The sequence below is a fragment of the Myodes glareolus genome, chromosome 26 (genome assembly GCF_982192425.1).
Source record: "Myodes glareolus chromosome 26, mMyoGla1.1, whole genome shotgun sequence".
In the NCBI taxonomy this organism is placed as follows: domain Eukaryota; kingdom Metazoa; phylum Chordata; class Mammalia; order Rodentia; family Cricetidae; genus Myodes; species Myodes glareolus.
This window is the reverse complement of record NC_142051.1, coordinates 44,032,507-44,058,710: the sequence shown is the minus strand read 5'-3', so window position 1 is coordinate 44,058,710 and position 26,204 is coordinate 44,032,507. Positions and strand designations below refer to the sequence as shown.

Here is a 26,204-nt window from a genome sequence, read left to right as displayed (position 1 = left end):
AAAAATCTCAAGATCTTACAGCCTTACAAACCTACAATACATGAAATGTGAAGTGCCACGGGCAGGAAGATACTATGCAGACAGATACAGTTCACCCCTCAAAATTAGGAATAATGAGAATGAGGGTAGAAGCAAAAACTGGCTTCTGAATCTTCAAACTCACTGAAAGACAACTGTCTAAAGGAAAACTATACATACAGTAGTTGGCAAATTTTTAGCATATATAAAAACAAATGCCAACAGCACAAAAAAGAGACAACAAATTCAACATTTCTGTCATTAGATTCTCTATTTCTTTATTTTCTTTTTGAGACAGGATCTCTCTATTATCCCTGGCTGTCACTATTTAGACGAGGGTGGCCTTAAACACATACAGATCCACCTGCCTCCACCTCACAGATGCTGGGATTACAGGCGTGCGCCACCACAGCCAACTAGGAATCTGACACTATATATAAATCATATATATATATACACACACACACATACACACACACACACACACACACACATATATATATATATATATAATATCAAAGCAACTATTAACTTTTTAAAAGATGTATCAATAACAATCAATAGTTGTGGAAATGAATAGAATGATAATGCATGACCCCAAACCAGACACATAAAGAAAGATGTTTTGGACAGAACCAGCGGAGCTAAAACAACTAGCAAGAAGGAAGACTCAAACTAATCATGTAATTGCATGAAACGTAAGGCTTAGATGCGGGAAATTGCCAGATTAGATAAACAAACATACAAGGTCTTACTCTATGCTAAATGTAAAAAAACAAGACAACGTACGAGCAGCATGACAGAATAATAAGGTGGGAAAGGCCGTGTTCTTTAAAAGGCTCTAGCACCCATGTGACTGCCCAAGGAAACTGCTAATCAAGAAGTATTACTAGGGCATGAGTATTAATATCAGCATTATGCTATTATGAATAACACAAATGTTGTATCTGTGTGATAAAAAGGAATCAGTTCTCCAGGCAGACACAACATTCTAAATTAAATGTATTTAACTACAAATCTTCAAAAATGAGTTTCAAAATAAAACAAAAATGGACAGAAACAGACAAATCCACAAATAAAGCTGGAGATGAGACTCGACAGAACAAGATAGAGAACCATTAAGGACAGGGAGAACGTGAACACGATGTCAGTCGGTCGACCTAACAGACATTACAGCACACCTCATCAAACAACATCCTAAGAACACAGGGCGCCCTTCAACAAGCTCCAGGTTCTGGGCTATCAGACAGCTGAAATACACCTGACAGACCTGATATGATGTAATGCCCACAATCTGACGACAGGAAATTAAAACAGAAATTAATAACAACACTATCTTCATAAAACCCAGTATTTGAAAATTAAACATTTCATTCTTAAAATAATCCATAGGCTAAAGAGAGAGTGATAGGAAAAGTAAAATTACTTTAAATCAAAATGAAAATAAAACATATCAAAACTTGTGGAATAAAACTAAACAATTAGAAAAAATAAGACATTAAGTGATTTTACAAGAAAATGAATTCACTTGAATTTTTTTTTAAATCTGTTTGCCTGTTTTACAACAGAGTCTCGATTGTAGCCCAGGATATCCTAGAACTCCCTGTGTAGCCCACACTCATCTCAAACTCATGGTAAGCTCAGTTTCTCAAGTGCTTGTATTACAGGCATGAACTACCTATACCGACTAAACAGATAGATTTTTAATCGATGACATGTTTCCGTACAACTATTAAAGAGAGGAAGAGTAAGAAGCTCCAAATCAATTTAAAAAAAATCAATAAAATTGAAACTAGAAATGTGACAAGCCAGAGAAAGCAGCACCTGCTTTTAAAGAAGAGCATCTGTGTGAAAAGCACTGGTGAGTCTCTAGGCGCGCTGACCACGGACGAGGAAGGAAATCCCAGTCACTCAGCAAGGAATGAGAGGACATGACCACAGATCTACAGACGCTGACGTGAAGTACAGAAATACAGACCGCTTTAAGCTCAAAAATTCAAATTTTAGGATGAAATTTAGAATAAAAGCAAAGTGGAAACATTTCCCTCCTCATCTTATAAGAGCAAATATTCCCTGACACCAAAATCAGAGAAAGATGTAAGAAAAAAAAAAGCTTAAAGGCCATGGACATTCATAAACTGAGATCTGGAATCCACAACAAAACAGCAACTCAGATATAGCAGTGTATTTCAAAATCGTGATGGGGTGTATTCCACCGGCTGGGAGCACGGGTGACAGTGGGCATCCTCACACTTCCCCTGGGTCTGACTGGGAAAGCACGTAGTGTTCACAAGATGAGAGAATCGACAGTGTTTGAAAACAAAGCAATGTGAAATCCACAGCACATGCAGTCTAAGGGAGATAATAAAATTCAAAATGCTTTCATGACGAAAACTCTCAGCAAACTAGCAGAGGAAAGGAACTCTCTTGATCTGGTGAAGTTTTCTACATCTTAGCGTGACTACACTATATGCTCTCTCCTTAAGACCTAGGAAAGGTGAAGATGTCCATTGTCACCCATGGGTCCTAGCCAGTGTAACACCACTGTGGATGAAAGGGGTCTAGAGATTGGAGATCAGGAAACAAAATGGTCTCTAGGCCTAGATTATACATTTATACCCACAAGTAGTCCCAGAGAACCTACCATAAAAAACTATTAGAATAAATGACTTTAATAACTTCTCAAGACAAAAGAGTCACACACAAAACTACAGACATTTTTTAAAGGAGTAATGAACAACTGGAAACTGCAGAAGCACTGTAAGAGGACCCACATGAACACATAAATATAAACCATGTTCATGGACTAGAAGAACCAATATTAGTAAGACTGTTTCTAATTGTGTTTATGAGCTCAGGGCAGTCTCTATCAATGTGCCACAGCAAAGAAACCACTTTGAGAAAAATAAGTCAGGTCTCATATAACTTATCTGGAGTTAACTATAAAAGCCGTTATAACCAAGGCATTGCAGGGTGGGTGGAGATAGGGCGTATTAAGGAATGGAACCAAGAGTCCAGGGTATGTACGCACGAGTGGCCAGTGTTCTACAAGGCAACAAAGCAACTTAGCAGAAAATGTTCAGCCTTATCAACAAATGGTTCTGGAATACTTGGCCTTCATCTATAAATTCAAAAATAAAAACTTGATCCCTGCACTTCACATCAGGTACAAAACTAAAATTTGAAAACCAAGTCTATTGGTGTCTTCCTGGAGTCAGAGCTGCTCAGGAGACTGATGTGAGACCAGGAACCTGAGACCAACTGGGAGGAAGCATGGAACCCAGTGGTGGAGGAATGCTTAGCATTTCTGCTGGCTTCAGTCTCCAGTAACACACACACACATGCACACTCATGCGCACACACACATGCACACGCACACACATGCATGCACACAAGTGTGCTCTAAAAAGTATAGAAGAGTGTGTGTTGTAAAAACAGAGTTTCTTCCTGGCATCTGTGCAACATCCACACGCTGTCCACATGTCAGACAATCAGACAACAGAAGCAATCTCAGTGGACTCTTGAGAAGAAATGCTTTAAGCAACAATCTAACCACAAAATAATACGAATCAAGATGAACAACAATAGCTCCCAACACTCTGAAAGTCTGAAATGTTCTTTTTCAATTCTTATGGCAGTGGGACTGCAAAGAGAAATCATAAAATAGGCACAAAAGAATAATTTTCAAATAGCGCATATCAAACTCTAAGGAGCACAGCTGAAACAGTGTTAGAACACGGCTAGCATGTGCGAGGTCCTGGGGCTCACCCCGAGCGTCATATAAAACTCGGCATGGTGGCACAGATCTGTGTAATCCCAGCACTCCGGAGATGGAAGCAAGGGATCAGGGTCATCCTTAGCTACACAATGAGTCTGAAGTGTCAGGACTGCCTGGACCACTTGAGACCTGTTCCATAATTGACTGACAAACTGAATGACTAAAAAAGCCAGTAACCCTCTAGGAATTTACCCTATGTGTGCACTCCAGGAGTAAGATGTACAGTGGCAGAACATCAGCTCACCCTATGGGGAATGCGGGTCTTTGCAGGTGTGATTATGGCTCGCCAGCTGAAATCAGCCTGGATTAGCCAGGTGGACCCTAACTCTAGGGGCAGGTGTCCCAGCGAGAGACAAAGGAAGACCAGGATACAGGGCAGAAGACCATGCGTACATGGGGACAGAGATTGCAGTCACAGTCACCAAGAACCAACGGTGAGACCCGGGCAGGTGCTCCAGAGCCTCTGTGAAGACACAGCCTGTGAACCTGTGACTAGACACATCTGACTTATTTACAAGGGACACTCAGGAATGCATGGCCAGGCAAAAGAGAACCCAAAGGGCAGAATCAAGTGCCCTCATTCTCAGCCACCCACTGTGTGACAATTTATTACAGACTCCACAGGAAACTAATATACTCCTCCATGGCACCCCTCCCAGCACTCCCTGTAGTTGAACAGGACTTGAAATTCCAAGAGACCCATAAAATTCAATATGGTAGAAGCTCACACTGTTACAGAGAACCCTGACACAGCACCAACAGCGCACACACACTAATGGAAGGACTTGTTAGGGACAATTGAGAAAGCGGTTGATAAGCAGAGAAAAACCCTAGAGAAATCTTTGCAAACTGGGGTGAGATGCTGCCTGCTCTCAGGCCCGAAGACAAAGGGCAGAGTCCTGTGGAGGACACAGCTGGCCAGAGGCAACCTTACACAGAGGGGGCAGACAAAAGTCCCGCTGCTTCCCCGTGAGGAAGTTCACGGCTGGGATCCTGGAAAAGGGCATGGCGGAGAAGGCAGAGAAGCCGCACAGCAGAAGCACAAGGCGGAGCACTTTTGTGTGAAAGCCAGGCACAAAATGGTCTGCCCAGTGACACCATGTCAGCGAGAAGGAAAAGCCGCGTGTTCTTGGCACTAATGACATGTGAACAGTGCATGAAGATGACCATGGAAGTGGTCATTTTGATTCCCATTGTGCACCTTTGGAAGCTTGAACTATTTTCAAAGCAGAAACATTCTATTCACAGTCAAACTATAACCTTTAATTTTTAAAAGTCCACTATTAATGGTCTTTACCAGACCTTGTTTATAATAATAGTAAAAAAAAAATTTAGAAAGCGATAGCCAGTGCCTGGCTCCTCCTAAAGGGAGGTGGAGACCCAGCAAACTCACCTGTCGGGCAATGCCTGCAGCACTGTGGGCATCAGAACTCCGGAGATGGCCTTGTAGAGGATGGAGTCACACACACCCACGATGTTCACCACCGTGGAGGAGCCTAGCACAGGCAGCATGTGGGGCGGCATTCCTTGCCAAAAGTGCAGAAGGAAACTCTGAACCTGCATTGACCCAGAGAGCGCAGCGGTCAGACAAAGCCTTGCAACACCACCTCCCCACGGGGAAGTAGGACTCTGGAGCTGCAGGCTGTGCTGCCCCAGCTTGCGAGGATGCTTCGAGGACTTCTGCCCGCTGTCCACTGCTAGACACTTGTCAGCCCTGCAGCCTGGTGCTGGACTTCCTCACTGTAAGCTGAACTCCAAGAGTCAGTTAAGAAAGGAAGATGGACACTGTTTATTGAAAAGGTCAGAACGCAAACACCCATTAGTCTCTGAGTCCCCTAGTGGCTCCTGGGTGCTCTGGGAAGGAAGAGAAAAGATGTGGTAGTTACAGGTTGAGAGCACAGGAAGTGTTTGCTGCCTGCAAAAGTATCCTAATTCAAACGTGTGTGCCAAAATCCTGGACAGAGTGCAAGGAACTTCTCATATCCCAAACTCCCATTTTCTCAGTGTCTGGTTTCCTTATGGAAAGAGAGGTGGTGACACATGGGCAGAAGATAGGAGGGCACATGACACACGTGACACATGGACAGAGATAGGAGGGCACATGACACACGTGACACATGGACAGAGATAGGAGGGCACATGACACACGTGACACATGGACAGAGATAGGAGGGCACATGACACACGTGACACATGGACAGAGATAGGAGGGCACATGACACACGTGACACATGGACAGAGATAGGAGGGTACATGACACACGTGACACATGGACAGAGATAGGAGGGCACATGACACACGTGACACATGGACAGAGATAGGAGGGTACATGACACATGTTACAAATGGGCAGAAGATAGGAGGGCACATGACACACGTGACACATGGACAGAGATAGGAGGGTACATGACACACGTGACACATGGACAGAGATAGGAGGGTACATGACACACGTGACACATGGACAGAGATAGGAGGGCACATGACACACGTGACACATGGACAGAGATAGGAGGGTACATGACACATGTTACACATGGGCAGAAGATAGGAGGGCACATGAAACACATGCGATTGTCCTTTTCCTTTGTCACCAGGGCCCTGAGTGAGCAGGGCTCTGCTGGACGCTCATAGTGGAGTCACTGTTATGGTGAAGCAGGAACTGGAGGCTTCCTGTGGGTAAGCAGATGGCTGAGGGGATGCTCCAAGCAGCACTCTCTGCTTGGAGCATCCCCTCAGCATCTCAGGTAGGGTTTGAGACCAGGAAAGGGGAGCAGAAGAGGGCAGCCCCATGTACACAGCACTGATCCAGTGTGGGACACATAACCTGGGCTTGGTGCTTTGGAACTAGTATTTGTATTTTCACTGTGTGTCCTGTTTTCTAATACAACACTGCTAATGATAACAGAGCCTGGAATCCTTACTGCCACTTACAGAGTTACCAAGTTCGTCGCCTTTGGATCGCTGCCGGGCTCTGGATGACGGACTTGGGTGTTACTGTGTATATAAGGTTTCTTATTACATGGTAGCTGGGGTCTGGCTTATTCCCTGGGCCATGGTTCTCTCTGCTGCTTCTCCATGGCTTCCTGTCTCTGCCTGGTGGTCTGCACCGCCCTGCAGCCCCTGCCAGGATCAGGGCCTGTCTTTACCAACACTCTGTCATCTCTTCTGGTGCTATGCCTACAGAGCCAGGCAACGGGAGAAAGACAAGGGATATGTCGCCTGACAAAACACAAGGACTCTCTGGGATATTTTCCACTGCAGTGACAGAGTTCCGCGTTCATTTAGAGGCCAGGATTCCTCCCTCTAACTGAACGTCCACATCCAGTCCTCAGGTGCTACCGCTGCCTCTGCCACTGTCTCTGACTAAAACGATGCTATCCTGAAACTCTGAGGCCTCTGGTGAGGTACGAGGCTTTGTGGACACGAGGATTTTAGTGTCCTTCCGGTCAAACAGGTGCCTCGATTCTCTTTGGCTTTTCCCTCTCTGTTCTTTCCTTGAATGTAATACCCTAGAGCAGAACTAGAGAGGACGTCTCGCATTTAAAGATGGCCCTGCTGATGGGATTGGCAGGAAATGGAGAGCAGGCCTTGAGGGAGGAGGAGGGTAATAACCCCAAAAGCAGTAAGGTGGATGATCTCGGGACAAGGCTGAAATCAAAATATTATTTAGCCTCTCAGAATCCGTATGTGTAGGTGTGCCGATGTGCTGGCCAGATGGCCCTCCTAATGTGTCACCGTCTAGTCAAATCAAGGGAAATCCAATGCCGCCTGATCTGCACAATGACCTCAGTGAGACAGGGATAAGGGCAGTGCCTGCCTGGTAGCATCGCTGGGAAGGGTGGGTGGGCCAACGGCTGTCAGGGGCTTCTAGACACTGGGCCCTGCACCTGGTGGGAGCTCTTGAAGTAGGAGCAGTGTGAAGTCCAGTATTGTAACAGAGCATTCGCACCATAGCGGTGCTGACCTACCTCGTCAAAGTTGGCTCTTATGACAGTGTCCAGTATTCTCTGACAGTGTGTTCTGTACATCATAATGAAGGTAGACACCTGCGGGGTGAGTGAAGGATCAGTGAATAAGGAGACATTCCATACAGTGGGGCTGCCCTGGGATCGCAGCCTTGACACCATTTGTTCCACTGGAGGAATGGACTTCCTGAAAGGCGGGGGGGGGGGTGTGATAGCCCTTAAAGTGATGCTGGCTCCCCGCTCTGTGCTCACGTGGCACCCTGCAGTACAAAAGCACTGGTTTGACCCTGCCCCATCTTCCACCCTGAGACTCTGGGCTCCAGGAAAATCAAACTAACGTGGTTTTCACACTCATGCGTCCAGCGCACTGTAGAACGCTTAGCACATGGTACAGTAGGGCTAGGGGTGGAGGGGACTCAACTATTCTTGTGGCTGTGACATTAAAAAAAAAATAGAACCAAGTCATCATTTGCATATGTGCTTCTGCAAAAAAAGCATTGTAGACATTTGGAAATTCTCTGAACTCTATCAGAGACAGAGAGAGAAGAAAGGAGGGAGGGAGGAAGGAAGGGAGAGAGGGAGGGAGGAAGAGAGGGAGGGAGGAAGAGAGGGAGGGAGGAAGAAAGAGAAGGAGGGAGGGAGGGAGGACGGACAACCATCCCCAGCAATTACTTTCGATGAAGTTACCTTTTCCTCAGGAAGACTGGCTGGCAGATTCAGGTCTTTGACATTTGGAAAGTCTGGCAGCAACGTCCCAAGCTTGGACCGGGGAGAATACGCCACTGTCTGTTTGGTCACTTCTCTCTTGCCTGTCTCGCTCACCCAGGCAGCCCCTTTCTTTGAATACATCACATCGTAATACTGGGAGCTTTCCTTCACTGCTATCCCATAGTAATGGTACCTGGGCCACCGAGAAAGAGACAGATAGGGGCATACATGGATCATTATTACTACTTGGGGGGCTCCTGGGTTGGAGAACGTTGCTCAAAACCAAGGATGACTGGACACATCCAAGCCAGGGCTGAAAGAGTTAACTCTTCTATAAGGCTTGACATCCCTGAAATCTACAATTAAGCCTAAGTTCCACGTTGCCAGCCATCAATCACGCAGGTAAAAATAACTAAAATTGCCTCCTACAGAAAATGTTAAGTCAAATACTTTGCAAAGCAAAAAAGGGAAGAGAAATTTTCCATTTATACCTAATCTCTAATGTCTACCAAATACCTTCCCAAGGGTACCTACCACCTCAGTGTCCCCTCTCTGTGGGGATCCAGAGCAGAATGTGCTCATGTATCACCAATAAAAATGTACCTGGGCCGTGGTTATCTTTTTCAGTAAAGGCTAGTCTCAGGAACCTACGATCTGTTCATTCTTATTTTATTATTATTAATTTTGAGACTAGGCTTGACTGTGCAACCCTGACTGGCCTGGAACTTGCTATTTAGGCTAGGCTGGCCTCAGACTCTCAGACAACTACCTCAGAGAGTCAGTCGCCCGAGTACTAGGATTAAAGGCATTTGCCTCCACACCCAGCAAAAGCTGCAGTTTTAAGAAGATACATTCCGTGTCTCATTTGACACTGAATGCCAAAGACCAGAACCTTTTCTTAACTCACAATAGGCATGATCACAGACATACTTTCAGTTATGACTAAGGAGGGACAGCAGGAGGCTGCCTTTGCTGTTGGTGGAGGTGGTGGGGTTTGGGTTATTGGTTTATCTTTCCGTACTGAGCACTTAGGTTCTGAACACTTCGCAAAGTACTTTATTCACATTAATTTGAAAATAACCTTCTTCTGAAATGAGGATTGCTGCAATCATTCTAAAGATGAGAAAAAATGAAAAAAAGAAACGGCAAGCGATTTGCTCAAGGGCGTAGGGCAATTTCAGGCAAGGACAGGCTGTGGGCCAGTCTGTTTGCCCACACAGCCTCTGTGCGGCACTAACGGCGAACAGGGTGTGCCTCAGAATTACAGACATGCAGGTTCCTAGACCCCTTCCCAGAACCCACTGATTCAGAACATTTGAGAATGGGGCCCACGAACCACTGCCTACCAGATTGAGGGCCACGTCATTTCACAATCTCCCCACGAGGCTAGGAAGAACTCACATTTTACAGTTTACAAACAGAAAGCCAAGGTCTAGAGAATTTACCACCCAGGTGAGCGGGCAGCAGAGGCAGGCTGTGAGCCTCTAATGGGCTTTGCACCTCTGAGTCAGTCAGTGATTCCCAAGCTTTATTAACACTAAGAATCACCCACAGAGCACACGGCAGCATCCTGACCCCCAAGATTCCGAGTTAGCGGTCTAGGGTGGAGTCTCGCAGCGCAGTGGTAAGGCTAGGGTCATCGGGGGCCTCGTTTTCAGAGACACCGGTCAACACATCAGCTACTCTTCTCTATGCACAGACACATGGCGATGGGTCCAAGGAAGCACTTTGAGTCCTGGGAGAGGTTTCACTGGGAGGGAGAAATGGGGGCACTGTAACCTTCCCTCTCACAGCCCCCTTCCTGCTGGTACCATTCTGTGAAATTTCTGCCCAGAGGGCAGCTCGCCTCCATCTGCATGCCTCCTGGGATGAAGTACTCGGGCCCTCTGAAGGCAGCCCAGCTCATTTTCAGCCGATGGAGTTACCACAAAGTTCTTTGTGTTGAGCTAATATCGACCGTCTGGGTCTTCTACTCCCCAACTGTCACATAACTGCCTTTCCCTCTGTGGGCCCCCTGCGGGGGAGGGGCTGGCTCCAGTGACTCCAGAGGTACCTTCTGGAGAGGAGACAGTTGTAGCAGACTGCCTTAGCTTTAAAATGTTGCTTAGAACTGCTTGAAGTCAAGGTAGTCATAACTTAATATGACATTATGGAATATTTACAACATTATAAGACAGCTAACTTCTTGATTAACCACGCATGTTGCGGAGATCATAAATTACAGTACAGTTACTGTTCTGGTCTCGTCTCCTCTTGGTTTTGCTAGTTCGGGTCTGAAGGGAGTATTATCGGTCCTCCTTAGCCATACCTATGTTTGGTCTATCAAAGTGGGTTTGCTGAGGGATTTGGGGAGGCCACGCTGCAGCAGGAGACTCCTTTGCAGCCTGAAGCACCTTGCTGCCTTTAGATTGGTTGAGGAGGTGAACTACATGGAAGGATCCTCACGGAAGTAGTAGAACAGGTCTCTGAGAGCGCAAAGCTTCAGATACAGGTGCTGCCCAGTCTGCTAACGCGTGGGTTAAAGGAAAAGAGATGGGCAAAGAGCAAACAAGCTCCTGCGGTAGGACCGTTCTCCAAGTGCACGCAGGGCGGGAAACACGTATGTTCTGTTTCGGCCCTTTCTGTGTCAACTCTACTGTTCCCTCTTAGAAATCAAAGTATGTATTGGAGCCAATGGTTTCCAAAGACCACAGGCAAAAGTTTCCATCCAGTCGGCATCCTTTTAATCAACCCAACCCTCCCACCCCCACTTGAAAATGTCTTGCTGTGTACCTCGGGTGGCTTGGTCTTCAAATTCATGTGGTCTGAAACTTCTGCCTCCTGCCTCAGACTCCAAAGTCCTAGGATGGCGGGCAGAGCCACCATGTATGGTTCAAATCTGGCTCAACCAAGATTCTGAATTATTGACTTAGAGATCACCAATGAACAATTACCAAAGAATCACTCTGTTCTTACTGGAGTTGCAACCTTATTTTTAAGTAAAATACCAGAATTTTTCTTTATAAATGAAGTTAGGAAGTTTGTTATTCAATGTAGTCACCCTGGGAAATAAATCATTGAGAAATTATCTTAAGATGTTCTTTATTTATTTAAAAAATTTTCAGGGCATTCCTTTGGGATTTCTCCTAAGAGCTTCTGATACACACACACACACACACACACACACACACACACACACACGCACAGAAAGAGAGACAGAGAAACACATGCACATAGACATAGACAGACAGACATACACAGAGACATACACACAGATACAAGTTGGCACACTCATAGATGCACACATAAACACAGACAGACAGACCACACACACACACGCATGCACACCTACTCTCATTTTCAGACTTTACCAACAAAGGGTTTTCCTAAGTTTGGTAATCTGTTTTCTTCCCCTCCCGCTCCCAAAGCCAACTCTTCACTGGAGGATAAGAATGTCCTGCCCAAAGCCAGTGGTGGTGGCACAGGCCTGTGACCACAGAGGCAGAAGGATCAGGGGTTCAAGGCCTTCTTCTGCTATATATCCAGTTTGGAGTCAGCCTGGGCTATCTAAAACCTGACCTCATTATAAAACCCAAATCAAATGAAAATAAAAACGTAGGGTATACAGCTCAGAGGCCATTGTAAGTCTCAGGGTAACTATGTGGGGTGTGCTTCTGAACACCCCCCCTCAAGACAAGACTTTTAGTCTTATATGGTGATTTAAGGTTTTGATGTTTGACAGTCCATTGTGCTGCCTTGCTGGGGTGGTCAAAGGTCTAGAACACTGCCTAAGAAGAAGGCACCCTCTAGTGGAGCTGCCGTGCACATTAGCATAAGAAAGGTTCTTAGAAGTCTTCCAGCATCAGGAGTTGTTGAACTGGGGCTGGCCAAACTTGTGTGGCCACCTCCCTTTCCCAAGGAACACTTCCGACCCTGAAAGTTTCCAAAATATCTTTAGAGGTGAATCCTGTGTATCTCTGATGAGCAAGACAGGTTGGGTCCCCTTTCTGGTACACACCTGGGAGACAGGTGTCCTCATGGCCTTCACTTCCTCTGGTCCTAAGTGACAGTTCCTCCAGACAGCCTCTCCACACCCTGCCCCCTTCTCATTCTCTACTATGACCTGAAGTCTCCATGTCGGTCTTACATATCAGAATGTCCCATGATGAGACCTGTAATCTCACAATGTGAGAGACTCAGGCAAGAGGACCACGGTGAACTGGAGTTTTCAGAGTAAACTATCTCAGACAAAGGAAGTGAAGCAAACGTTCTTGCTGGAGACGGTGTGTGTCTGTGGCCCACTCTGTACAATCAGAGCAGAGGTTACTCAACTGAACAGTCCGGAAAACATGGTGATGGTCTAAGAAGTCACAGGACTTCTTGAAAATATGCAGAGGAGATTGCTTTACAGAGAACACTTGAGGACAGGCTGGCAAGGGTCAGATGGCAACAAGCAACTGGGCCAAAGGTCCCAGACTTTTGGAAGGCCAGCCTCTCCTCCATGTCCCCACTTAGGCTCAGATCTCCCACCAAGGCCGAGATTCACACTCCAGAGGAGCGGTCTGGGGTCTTCCCTCGAGGCCTAGTGGGTTCTTTGGTGCTTACTTTGACTGTCCTCGGGTTCCGAGTCTTCTGGTGGTTAGCTGAGGAAACTGCTGCCTTATGATCTGTAAGACAATGCAAGAGCCAGTTACCCATCAGGAAAAGAGGGGAGGGCTGGTGTGCGTGTGTGCGTGTGCATGTGTGTGTGTGTGTAAGACAACACAAGAACCAGTTATCCATCAGGAAAAGGGTGGTGGCGGTGGTGTGACTGAAGGGAAGGACACAGACCCTGGTACACCAACTTGTAGGGGTCTTTGGGCACCTTAGAGAGAACTCTGGTATGTGTGGGGGGCAGGTGGACAGCACTTTGGTAGTGGGGCTCAGATTCTGAGCCCTGTATTCACAACACAGAAGCCAGCCTTGTCTAAAGTACACCAGTCCCCCTGGCGCCTGCCATCATACCCGGAACCAAACCACCTTCCGCCCTGTAGCTGGGCCTGGGTACCATCCCCTGCTTCATCCCTATACGCTGGTCCCTTTCCTCCCCACATTTCCCTGCAAGATCACACAGAGGAAGGTCCAGCGCAGATATTGCCAATGGTTCAGGATGAACACTAGTGATAGCCCAGGACAAGAAAAGCATAAATGCTGAGTCAAGAGTTCATGCTGGCTGAAAGAGGGTCATGATTTGGGTTCTGATTTCCCAACCACCCAAGCAAACAAGATAACAATAGTGACAGAGGAGAACCAGCAATCCATCAGGACACACCAATTTCTCAGAAAAGGCAGGGCCTCTCTTGTGTTTAGCCCTGGGAAATTTCTCCTGTGCAGATGGGTACGGCAGTGCAGTACTCCACTGAGCCTTCTATAGCAGATATTATGAAAGAGTAACACTTGGTGCTGTCAAACTAGTAAAAGGCCAGCAAGATGGCTCGGCAAGATGGGTAAACATACTAGTCTCAGCCTGGTGACACGCGGGTTCCATCCCCAGGACCCACGGTGGAAGGAGCAAGCTGCGCTCTGGCCTCCACATGTGTGCTATGGCATGTATATATGTGTATACATGTGTATATGAGCATATATACGCGCCTGTGCATACACACTAAACAAATGTAATAAAAGTTTGAAATCTATAATACACCTAGAATCTTCAGATTCCCAGCGATGTTATTAGTACAGCTGTTCCCCCGGAACAGTTTTACAACATATGTCAGGGGCCACGGAAAACTCAAACTTTCTGGTCAATGAATTCTAAGAAAGTTTCCTAAAGTGAGAACACAGAAGGTGTGGGGCTTCTAATAAGAGAAAAATTAGAAACAGCATGAATACTCCAGGGCAGGGGACTGGCTAAGTACATGCTGTGTATACATTCAATATACGAGTCGCCATAAAAAATCGGTCCCAAAGCCTTTTGATATATCATGACATCGAAACAGCTTTGATGGGATACCAGGTAGACGCACACGTTAAACTAACAGCTTTGATGGGATACCAGGTAGACGCACACGTTAAACTAACAGCTTTGATGGGATACCAGGTAGACGCACACGTTAAACTAACAGCTTTGATGGGATACCAGGTAGATGCACACGTTAAACTAACAGCTTTGATGGGATACCAGGTAGATGCACACGATAAACTCTAGCTATAATTTTTGCTTGTAAAGATGCACGAATGAGCAGATTATGTGGAGAACTAAACTGGGAATTTTCTACGGTGGTTGGGTTGTGGGTAGGACAAAAACTGTGATCCTCGCTGTCCTCAACAGACTGTTCGTGCAGAAAGAAAATAATTTCATTACAAGTTATCCTGATTGATAACAGTAAGGATAATCTCACAAGATGCATCCCAAATCAACCAGAATGTTACAGCGTGGAATTTTCTTTAACAACGTAAACCATTCTCTGTTCCCTGTAAATCACCTCCGATAATAAAAGAAACCAGCGCTGTTTTGTTTGGTTGCTAAGTCTCATTATCACTTGATTTAGGAGGCTGGCTGGATTCTGAAGCCCTGTTCTGTTTATGTCCACGGTATCCCACACAACCTCCGCGGAGCAAACAGGCAAACCTTTGGCTGGAAAAACAGGGTCACAGGCTCATCTACAGACAAGCCACAGGCCACTGGGACATAGGGTCAGGCTTCCCGGAGTCATCTGTTCTACCTCCACGAGCCAATACGAGTTACAATCCAGGTCCTTGTCATTCTTTGTCTGGGAATTCACTGACCAATCTGACCCTACGATCCTTTCCTTTGCCAGTAGTTTGGCATAAGCTGTATGTTGGGATGGTGCCTTTACCATCTTTGTGACCAGTGTCACCGTCTGCTAATTTCCCTAAGACAGCAGGGAATCCTCACTGTCCCCCAACACCATCCCCTATGGACCAGCTGTGTCTCTATGCCCCTTCCAACTCTGCTCTAGCCATGCTATCTCTTACCTGAACCACAGACATTCTCCCAACAGGAGGCCCTGCCTCCAATCCAGCCTCCTAACAGGAGCCATCTAAAAGGCAAATGTGGTCATTTCATTTTGTCATTGGACCTTCATTTGTCATAGGGACCTTCTTCTCCGTGTCCATTCCTTCCAATCCTCATGCCTCTCCCCCAAGTCTCAAGTTGATATCTTTCTTTTCTTTGTCATTACAGACAGATAGACAGACAGAGATATAAATATATGTACAGATATATAAATATAACCTGTCGAATTTAGTTTTGGGTTTCTGTATGTATATGGTTTTAGGGTTGACCACTTTGTATTGGATAACCAATCGGGGGGCTCATGCTCAGGGAAGGCCAGCGTTCCCTCTCTCCGCAGTCATTAGTGTCTGCAATTCTTTGGAGGGTGGAGCCCTACGATCTCCCCCGTTCTGACGGTCACCGCCCAGGCGGTGTTTATGCCGTTGTTTTAGGAGAGACGTCAGTCTCTCAGAAGACTTCCTGCCATTCCGGCTCTCATGATCTTCCCGCCCCAAGCATTTTATCTTATAGTTCCTTTCCTCCTTTCTGTGACCAAAATACATGACACGAAACAATGTGTGCAGGGTAGGGTTTATTTGGTTTATAGTTTGAGGGGATATAGGGCATCGTGGCAAGAAAGGTATGATGGAAGCAGGAAGTGGCTGATTAAGGCTCCCGTGGTCAGGAAGAGAATGAACAGGAAGTGGGGCCGGTCAATAAAATCTCAAGAGGTTCCCTTAGTGACCCACTTCCTTCAGTAAGGTTCCATCTCCCAAAGGTTCCACAGTCCTCTCCCAACGGAGCTAAAAATAAGGCAGGCCAAGTGTTCAAACACAACCAAAACACACCTTCCCTTCTTCAAGTTGTCCAGTTGCCATGAGAAAGTAACGGATACATTTTCTCGTGAAGCAGTGGGTATCCCCACCTGCTCCCCTACTGAAGTTAGTGGTACACTGGGACTAAACAACAGGGCTTGGTGTCGTGCCCACTCGGTCCCAGGCTTGGATTGGGTGCCGTTTGTCACTTTGCATACACCACTTCTGTAGTCGGCACAACGCCAGCGCTGAGCTATTCACCCCCGACACACACACTTGGGAACTGAGCCATCCTACCAATCACATCAGCGCACGAGACCTGAGACATGCGCACTCTGGACTCAACCATCTTACCAGTCACATCCGCTCACCAGACACAGACCTGAGACATGCGCACTCTCTGAGACATGCGCACTCTGGACTCAACCATCCTACCAGTGACATCAGCTCACAAGACACAGACCTGACACATGCGCACTATGGACTCAACGCTCTAGCTCAACCACACTCCTTCATGAGCGAGCGCATCCCCAGGCTGTTATGCCCTTCCTTTAACACCGGCTTTTGCCTCTTTCTCTGGCTTCTGTTTGTTTCCACTCCCTGTGTTTGAGGGACCAATAATTTCTTGTTCACACCCCTTCTTCAGTCACGATTTCTCTGATCGCCTCACTCTGACCCTCTCGGAAAAGCTCTTGTGGCCTCTGCCGTGAACAATATCCATCTTTCCCTGCCCTAAGAAGTTACAGAAAATGGGAAAAAGTCAAGGGGATGGTGAAACCAGTGGATGGTCTAATAATTCAGAATCCATTGACATCCAGAAAAACGGAAATCTGATGATTAAATGCTTCTGTTTGATAAAAATAAAGAAGTCACTAACAGCATTAGCAGGCGTCACTCTGGTCTCTCTCACTCACACACACACAGTGGCCCTCTGACATTCCCCCAGGACTACCTGTCTCAGCAGAAGCTCAAGTTTCATTCTCTGCTTCATCTTCCTTCTCTAAACTTCCTCATGTGAACCGCGGTTCTGCCTACTTTAGGTTGCTCGCAGTGGCATTCTCTGAGGGCGTCTCAGGTGGCCTCCCCCGTACCCTCTGCCTTCTTGGCCTTCCCACTGCTGTGTACTCAGCCTCAGAATATGTATCACTCCTCTGGGGTCGTCCTAGTTCTCTGATGGGGGCAGAATCTTCTCTCTCCAAACCGCACATGTATCTGTCTCATCTTATGGCAACACGCCGGCTTCCTTCGGTTTCTAATGTATCGTGATCCTGTCCATCTCTGCCCATCTCGATCTGCCGGGATCACACCTGCAGTGATCTCACCACTGTCCTGTGTCCAGTCATGCTCCACCATAACCACTTTTCCATGGTGGCTCTGGACAACGTCCAGCCCTACTACGTTCCACTGGCACCGGATGGGGCCTGCCTTCATTCTGGTCACCTCTCCTGAGCTTGTGCTTAAAAAACAAAAAAACAACAACAACAACAACAAAGACTAGAAAAAGTATTTTGCTCCTTCTGCCACATGAGCATCAGGTCTCGTCTGTAGAAAGAATGCCGTTTATCCCATGAACTAGACCTGAGCTGAGCACAGGGCTGAACAGCGAGGGGGTGCCTGGACTGTCTGCTTAGGCTTCATCAGTCAGAAGTAGAGCAAGGATGTGGGACAAGAGATAGCCCACTCAGACAAGCTCCCAGGTCCGGGACTGGAGGGAAGGAGACAAGAGAACAGACGGAACGAAAGGTTTACATTTCCTAATGCCCTGCATCCCCTTCCACGGCACCGAGGCCCTCTTCCTCCGGCACCGAGCCCTCCTCCTCCTGCACTGTCCATTGCCGACAGAATCGGCCCTCCTTGCGTCCACCCTTTTCTGGGTTGTGGGGATCACATTAAATCCGGTGGTCAAGCTTTTGTACGGCAAATGTTGCTTTCCCAAGCAATACATTTGTGGGGTGAGAGTATTTGGTATTTAGTAGCTTAATCCTCACCTTCTTAAGCTTAAGCAAGCAAGGAAACAAACAACAACAATAAAGAAGCCTTTTCCTGGAAATAAGAGGGGAAGTCTGTCCAGAGTTGGGTGTGGGGGATGGGAGGAGACAGGCTGTAATGCATCACTTCTTGCCTGCCCCAGCAGAGTTCGGACTTTTCCCACTCTGAGCAAAGAAAGGCTGTTGCAGGTGGCACCTCCTCCTCACAGCCGCAACAAAATCCTGTGGGAAGGCTTGGCTTCTTCTTCTTTCTTTTTTCTTTTCTTTCTTTCTTTTTTTCTTTCTTTAAGTGTTTCTTATGGGCTGCAAATTACAAATGAGTCTCCTCTCCTTTCACCAAATCATCAACTGGCCCCTGAATCTGAAAGACTGGCATAATTTCGTTGGGAGTATCCAAAAAACCGCAGGATCGGTCCAGCCCCACGAGGGCTGTTCAGCTTTTCATTTCTGGAGCAAGACTCAGCAAACAGTACAACACTTTTGTGGCGCTGTGAAGGTTGAGCTTCGCTGTTTGATAAATGAGCAGACGGGCAGGCAGCCCCTCTTTCTTTATTTGTGTGGATTCAATGAAGCCTGCCTAAAGAACACCGCATGCTGTTCTAGCTACTGATCTAACATTCCGCAGCATCCCAGCCTTCCAAATTCCCTTCAGTCACTCGTGAAGTCCACCCTTCTCTCTTTCAGCCAGTGCAGGCAGAGCTGGGGGCTGGGGGTGCAGGCTGGGGGTGGGAAGTGGGACCGTTTGGAATGGCACTCTTTAGAGCTGCTGGAATGATTTCAGGTGGCACTGGGTGGCTCGTGTGCATGGTCCAGGCTTGGGCAGGCCCAGCATGCTCGGCACCCATGCATAATTTTGTGGGTGAAATTTTTACAGAACACAGGTTGTTGGTGTGCATTCCTGAAACGGCCTGGCCACAGAGTGGCCCTGTGGTGAGATGGGGAAAGGAGGATAGACACCCACGAGCATCACTGAGTGCCACGCACTGTCTAAGGCATGGTCCTCTTGGTGTTAAAAGTGACCCTAAAACATTTCCCAACTGAGACCTGGGATCTAGCGAGTGATCTAATCGCTTGTGTTCACAGCCCCTTGCCAGTGGAAGAGACATGAACAGGATCCCACTGACCTCCCCTGATCTTTAACCTCGCTAACGCTTGGCACCAGGGAGCCAGCAGATGTTCATCAATCGTGTCCATCAATGGTGCATGAAAACCCACTGATCTGTCCTCTTGTGCGGCGCATCAAGAGATACCTCCAGAGCCATGTAGCAAAGCCCCTTGGTCCCTGTCCTCTGCAGACAGGCTTCACTCTGGGCCCTCATCATATGGCCTCCATTGCCTTGGTTCCCAAACTTAGCCACTGGGCTTCTTATTGTTTCTACAGATTCCACACAACAAATGATCTAAAAGAAATCCCAGGGTGACAGAGCAAGTATGAATCCTCCCACGCCCAGGAGGAGACAGGATCCTAGGTACGCGATGAGTCAGACTGTGGGTCCCGGTGCAGGGGCCACTGGGTGTGGGAAAAGAAAGGCTGGCCAAACAGAAATTGAAACTTAAGACCGTAACACACTGTGTTTTATAAGCATTCATTGTGGAAATTTTGAACAAAAATAAGACAGAAGTTGGTTAAGGATCTGAGTCCCACCATTTAAATCTAGAAGTAAAGCGAGCTAGTCACTCTCTGTTTTGACAATAAACCTAGTCCCCCTTTCAGAAGAGGAAGAATTGAAGCCTGTGGTGGGTGCAAACAAAGACTTTGAAACATCCGACCTCTGTGCCTCCTTCAAGTATCTGCAAGAGCCATTTTGGTGGGACATAAGGGTCCAGTCTATAAGCACGCGCACACACACATATATAAAGTGTCACATCCACCTATTTCCTGGATGCCATCCATTTACACAAGAGCTCTGAAGTTCTACTTCCATAGAAAATGCTCCAAGAGAAGTTTCTATAAGAACTTCATGTGGACTGGGAAGGGACAGAAGTAGACTTTCAAATCCCATGTGTGAACGGATGAAGGCGTCTGGGAAGAGCCCAGGGGAGGGGAGGCAACTGTGAACCATGAGGCAGGAAATGTAGTGAGAGCTGCAGGGGTCCAAACATTCATGCGTGAACCAGGGACTGTCCTTAGCGTGACTGGGTGCCGTGTCGCGTGTTAATGAGATGGTGACAGCTTTGGCAGACTCGTTAGAGCGGGGTGACTTACGTAAGGTGCAGGTTAAGTCAAAATATGGAATAATCACACAGACGATAATAAGAAAAGTGCGGGCGGTGATGGCAGTGAGTGTGATGTGGGACATTTTTAGAACAATCGTTTTCAAAATTGCTCAGCAGGAAGAGCACCGAGAAGGGCTGGAACAGTCATGCATTAGGGATGGTATATTAAAAAAAATGAAGTATTAGAGCCATGGAATGTTGCTACGATAAAATGAAATCACAACTGTAACTAACAGACACTGAGTGCTTCTGTTTGCTGGCTTCTGAGCTAAGTGGTATTTACAGACGTTTCCTCCACAGTCCCCAGAGCTGATTTCATAAGTCCACTTTACAGACCGGGAAACTGGGCCCAGAGATGTTAAGCTGTCTGGGTTCTTGTGGCTGGTTAATGCTGGGGTTGAGCTTCAGACCCAAATGACCTGGGAAGTTCTGCAGGGTACTACACTAAGAAAAGCAAATTAACCAGTATGACTTCATATGTTGATGTGAAGTCACATGGACAGTGGGTACCATAATCTAAAGGCTAAGGAAAATATATGCTAGCGTTTAAAACAGAAAGACACTCTGTCTGTAAAATTAATTTTTTCCTTTGAGTGATGGCAAGATATCATCATGAAGACCCCTTGGTATGTCTTCAGGACACTTTCATTGCCTGCATCCATGGACATGTGAGTAGCCCCTCTTCCCATGTCAGGACAGGAAGGAGGTGGGCAAAATGGAGGGACTCTCAAAGGGGGAGTTCTTATTTCCATCCGTGTTCCACATATATGTAACTGCTGAGCATAGATCCACATATATGTAACTGCTGAGCATGGATCCACAACCACATAAAGCTGTTCCCACCACTGAGCAAGGTTGGCCAGCAAGAAGGAAGACGCCAGACCTTGGAGGAGCCACCCCCACGGTCCGACCTCCGAGTGACCTCTATAGTTCATTCATACCTCACCTTTCCCAGTGACTAAATTCACACAAACACAGCCCTCTGGAGTTCGACTTCCCGTGCCTGGTTTCTTCCCATCTTACTGACGTCAGCACACCACCCATCTCAGCTGGCGTGGGCAGGGCAACCCTTCTGCCAAATGGCCTCTTCATGCACTCAGATCACACTGTCAGAACTAATGCCCTTTCCAAGAACCCCACAAACTGTGGACCATAATTGTGTCACTCTCATGGTCTCGAGTGGTCATATGCACCACCTGGGCTACTTTTAACTGACTTATCATCAGAGCGTTGACAGACGGCCCCGTCCTGATGACTCAGCTTCCTCTGTTCAGACCTGAAGGTACTACAAAGGTGACGATTGGGAGAAGCCAGGATTTGCATTTGCATTTTGATCAGTCTGGGATGGTGACCTCTGTGATGCTGAACAGTGGCGGGGAGGGGCAGCTACATCTGGCCGTGGGGTCCGGTCGTGAAGGCAGAGAGCTAGAATTCAATGGCGTGCGATGCTGACACACGAGATGTTCGACAGCTCCTTAGGAAGGAGGCTCTGTTGGGGAGAGTGTGCCCGACTGTAGCATGAGTAAGGCCCTAAGCATTTTTAAGGTGGGAGATGCTAAGCTGTGCTGCGCAGCAGGTTCTGTGTCCTAAACACATGTCTAACTGATTTTCATCTTTCAGTAGCTGTATGTTCACATAACCCCACTGTAAGTCAGAGAACACGGTCACACCCTAGAGCTCTCAGCCCTGGTTCCTCGCCATAACTGAGATACAAGTGTCGGGGATAGCCTCAGAGAGATAAAAATTGCTATTTCCTCCTTCTCTCTCCTTCTTATCAAGAACTTCAGGTAAAAGTAAAACTTGTTTTTAATCCACCCGCCAGATGACACTTTGTTCAGAATGCTAGCCCAGCGATACACTAAATCATACATCTGTCTATGTAGGTGCACACGTCAGGGGGTTAATGATGGCAGGGTGGCGATACAGAGCAGGAGGGGAGGAAGGAGGACGGTTGCAGGGTGCCCGTCCATAAGGTGTCATGGTGGCTTGATTAACTGTAAACACACACTGTAAATTACGGGCGAGCACAGTTTTTTTTTAAAAAGCACAACTGATACAAAGCCAAATAGAGAGACGAAAGCAGGGTGAACTGTCCGCTGCCCAAGCAGGGACTGAGTTCAAATCCCCAGTACGGCTAAGTGCAGCTGCAGTCCCACTGCGCGCGAGGAGACACGTGGGTCCCTGAAACCTGCTGGGCACCCAGTCTAGACAGTGTGCTCCAGTTCTGTGAGACAGCCTGCCTCACGGGATAAAGTAGAGAGCAGCAGAGGAAGACACGGTCTCCACACACATCACAGGCACTTATGGACACAGCCAAACATGACCGTAAAATATACACACACTTACAGAGTAGTGATCCAGAGGCTGAGGTGGTAGGATCACCGTAAGTTCAAGGCCAGCCTGGCTTACACAGGAAATCTGAGGCCAAACGGGGCTAAATAGTAAGAGTTTAATTAAAATGGTTAATTAAAAATAATTAATTAGGGCAAGGAGGGGAAACTGCCCTGGTGACTGAAGTACTGTGTAGCCTGTACCTGCAGGCATGAGGACCTGACTTCAGATCCTCAGCATCCACGGAAAAGCTGGGTGTGGGAGGCTGGAGCGACACCTTGGCAGCTCAGAGTATCTGCTGCCCCTGCAGGGCATCTACTGTTTGGTTCCTAGCTTGCACAGATTGATGGGATTCAACACCTCCTCGTGGCCTCTTCAGGTACCCACATGCATGCATGTGTACACACACGCACAGGTTAAGTAAATAAGAATGAAAATAGAGTACAATAAAATAAGACGTGAAATAACCGGGCATAATGGCACATACCTCTAACCCTCGCATTCAGAAGGACAGCTGCAAGTTTGAGGCTGACCTAGTATACAAAGTAAGACTTTCTAAATAAGTAAATACACATAGATAAATAAATACGTAGACCAAACTGTAAACGGTGAGAAATAGCAAAACACAGAAATAGAATAAGGAGTGAGGACAACGAATAGAAAACTAACAGATGTGGTAACTGCTCCAACTGTGCCAATAATCACTGTGAGTGAGCGTCACTCAGCAACTGCACCAACCAGAGAGAAGCTGCAGGTGCTGGGCAGGCAACGCACACTGTAGATTAGCTCCCGGGAAGCCAAGGCAGGCAGATCAGGACCCGAGGCCAATGTGAGCTGCACAGAGAGCCTGGGCTGTGCAGAGAGATCCTAGCAAGACCCTGAGAAAGAGACAAGATGTCGGGGAGAGATGGTTTGCTTGTTGAAGTAAATAAAGAAACAAGATCCAACTATGTGTTGCTTATAAAAAAAAGTTTTAAATACAAAGATGCTTAGAGATGAAAACGGGACGGGGAAGGAATGCCAAGATAGCAGTGATCAAACGGGCAGGGAGCTGCACTGATTTCAGAAAGCACAGACTTAAACCAAGGAGCGCTGTCTAGCATAAAAGTGACACACGGACCGAGGGGCCGATTCACCAGGAAGGGGCAGCAGTTCTTAATGCTGCTCAGAACAACAGAATAGCGCACTTCTTTTCAACACTGTACAGAAGGCCTCGCTACCTAAAGCAATAAGGCAGGAAAGGAAAATAAAAGAGAGATCAGGAAGAATGAACAGAAGGGTCCTCATCCACAGATAGCATGATTGTCTACGAAAAAAATAAAGATACATTGAGAAACAAACAAAAAACAATTTTTTTAAATTAAAAAGAAATCATAGAAGTGTTGCAGGATATGAGGTTAATACATAAAAGCTTTTTCTACAAACCAGCGATGAACACAACACTGCTTGTGTTGACACTCTTAAAGATGAGCAGTCGTGTAAGCCAGTTAGATGTATAGGATCTATAAGAAGAAAACTCAGTGGAAAGAGAGTCAAGGAAAGCTACATAAATGGAGTGGTATTCCACATGCATGGATAAGAAGATACATACAACCTGATGAAGATTTTAGTTCTTCCCAACATGGTGGACAGATTAATTAGAATCCAACTCAAAATCCCAGCAAGTATTTTGTAGTTATTATCCAACTACTTCTAAAGTTTACACAGAGAAGTTAGAGACCCAGAATAAGCAGTATACTATTAAAGAACAAAAAGAAAGGACTGGCAATACCTGACCTCAAGGCTTACTATGAAGGTACAGTGATCATGGCATTCTAGTATTGTCAAAAGAATAGACAAATAGATTAACAAAAAGAACAGACAGCACAGAGGCAGACTTTCTGTGAGGGTTACCCTTCGTTGTCACCCTGACAGGATTAGAATCACCCGAGGGTGTCTGTGAGGACATTTTAGGAAGGTTTAACTGAGGTGGAAGGACCCACCCTGAATATGGCTGGCACCATGTCATGGCTGGGGGAGGGGGAGGCTCTTGGACGGAATAGAAAGGGCCTACCAAATGGAGAGCCAGCGTTCATGTCTCCCTGCTTCCTGACCACAGACCAGCTGCACCCCCTACATGTCGCCATGAATTCCCTGCCATGACAGATGCTACCCTAAAGCCCAGAGCCAAACTAAAGCCACTTGTCCAAGTATGTTGTTACACGCCCATGCGTGAGGGTGCACCCACACAGTTACACACAAAGCACACATGAGCATGTACATATGTACAAAAGAGAAAAGAGGTTAAGGATGTGAGGTCACAGAAAACGACCTAAGCCACTAGCAAAAGCCCGCTTCCGCGTCCTCTCCACTTCCTGAATAACCCCAGGACCCAAGGTCACTGCAGCTTTCCCAGAAGCCAGTGCTGTGGAGTTTGGTCAATGGTGAGATGTCTCAGGCCTCGCTTGTGGCAACGAAACCGCTGCCTTCATCTTTAGCAACAGTGTTTTCCAGCCAGGCTGCCCTAGGGACAGCTTCAGAGCGGACATCTGACTCATTGCTTGCCAGTCCAAGGGGGGGGGGGGTGCTACCAATAGAGTCTCCCTTGAAAATGAAGAAATACCAAACTCTAAGTTAAAAGTTCACAGATTAATCATAAGTTCGGATGCCCCTGCTCAAGGGCAGGCTGTACCCCAAGGTTTGCAGAAACTGGTTCCCTTCTTGGGAGGAAATGGCAGCAGTAGAGTACAGGAGTCTCAGGATGGGCAACTGTGTGTTTGAGATTTCAATGCAGCAAACTCATCATGGACCCTCAGCAGACATCTTCTGCCCCCGGCAGCTGGAAGGACAGTCAGTCCCAACTGGAGTGCGTTTGTACTGTTGGCAAGGCGGATGCCCAGAGTACTTACGATCTTAATAATAAGGACAATTCCTTGCATTCAGTCTGATGACTGAACATAGATGTCTCTTAGTGTTTGTGTTGGAAGCTTCTGGCACTGAAATTTGTGGGGAGGAAGCTCCCCATTCAGAAAACTATTTGAAGACATCTGTGCGGTCAAATGTGTCAGCAGAGACCAAGAACCCCAGAAGAGAAGGAATTTGGCAGGAGGTGTCTCAACAAGGAAAGGGAGAGGAAAATGGGCCTGGGAGGGAGTTCAGAAGGAAAAGCTAAGAAACGCAGGGCAGAGAGGGGTTGGGATTAGTGGGAAGGAGCTGAGGACTAATAAACTTGCTGATGAAGAAGGCTTGATCCCAGCCTTGTCGAGAAGTAAAGATGTCTACGAACTTCACAGGGGTTTTCTGTGGGCTGTCACATGAGAAACAAAAGGACACCATGCTTCATCCGTGGTCCATTGGTGTCTGGAACAAGAGCTGCCCCGTAGACTCCTCCGTGACGATGAGGGGCCATCCAATATTGCGGTCTCT

General features: G+C 46.9%; 1 protein-coding gene across 4 annotated transcripts in view; it reads right to left on the bottom strand.

Moving 5' to 3' along the window:
* Positions 1-26,204, bottom strand: part of Rfx4 (regulatory factor X4) — a 137,725-nt gene that overhangs the window by 52,458 nt on the left and 59,063 nt on the right. For 3 of the 4 annotated variants that reach the window (XM_048418669.3, XM_048418667.3, XM_048418668.3), the window contains exons 5-8: positions 13,057-13,118; positions 8,452-8,665; positions 7,768-7,845; positions 5,190-5,353 (exon numbers count right to left, since the gene is read on the bottom strand). In XM_048418669.3, the coding sequence (XP_048274626.1) occupies positions 5,190-5,353; positions 7,768-7,845; positions 8,452-8,665; positions 13,057-13,118 (518 nt within the window). Of the gene's footprint in view, positions 1-5,189; positions 5,354-7,767; positions 7,846-8,451; positions 8,666-10,283; positions 10,441-13,056; positions 13,119-26,204 lie in introns of those variants that run through there. The other variant, XM_048418671.3, reaches the window with a different exon arrangement.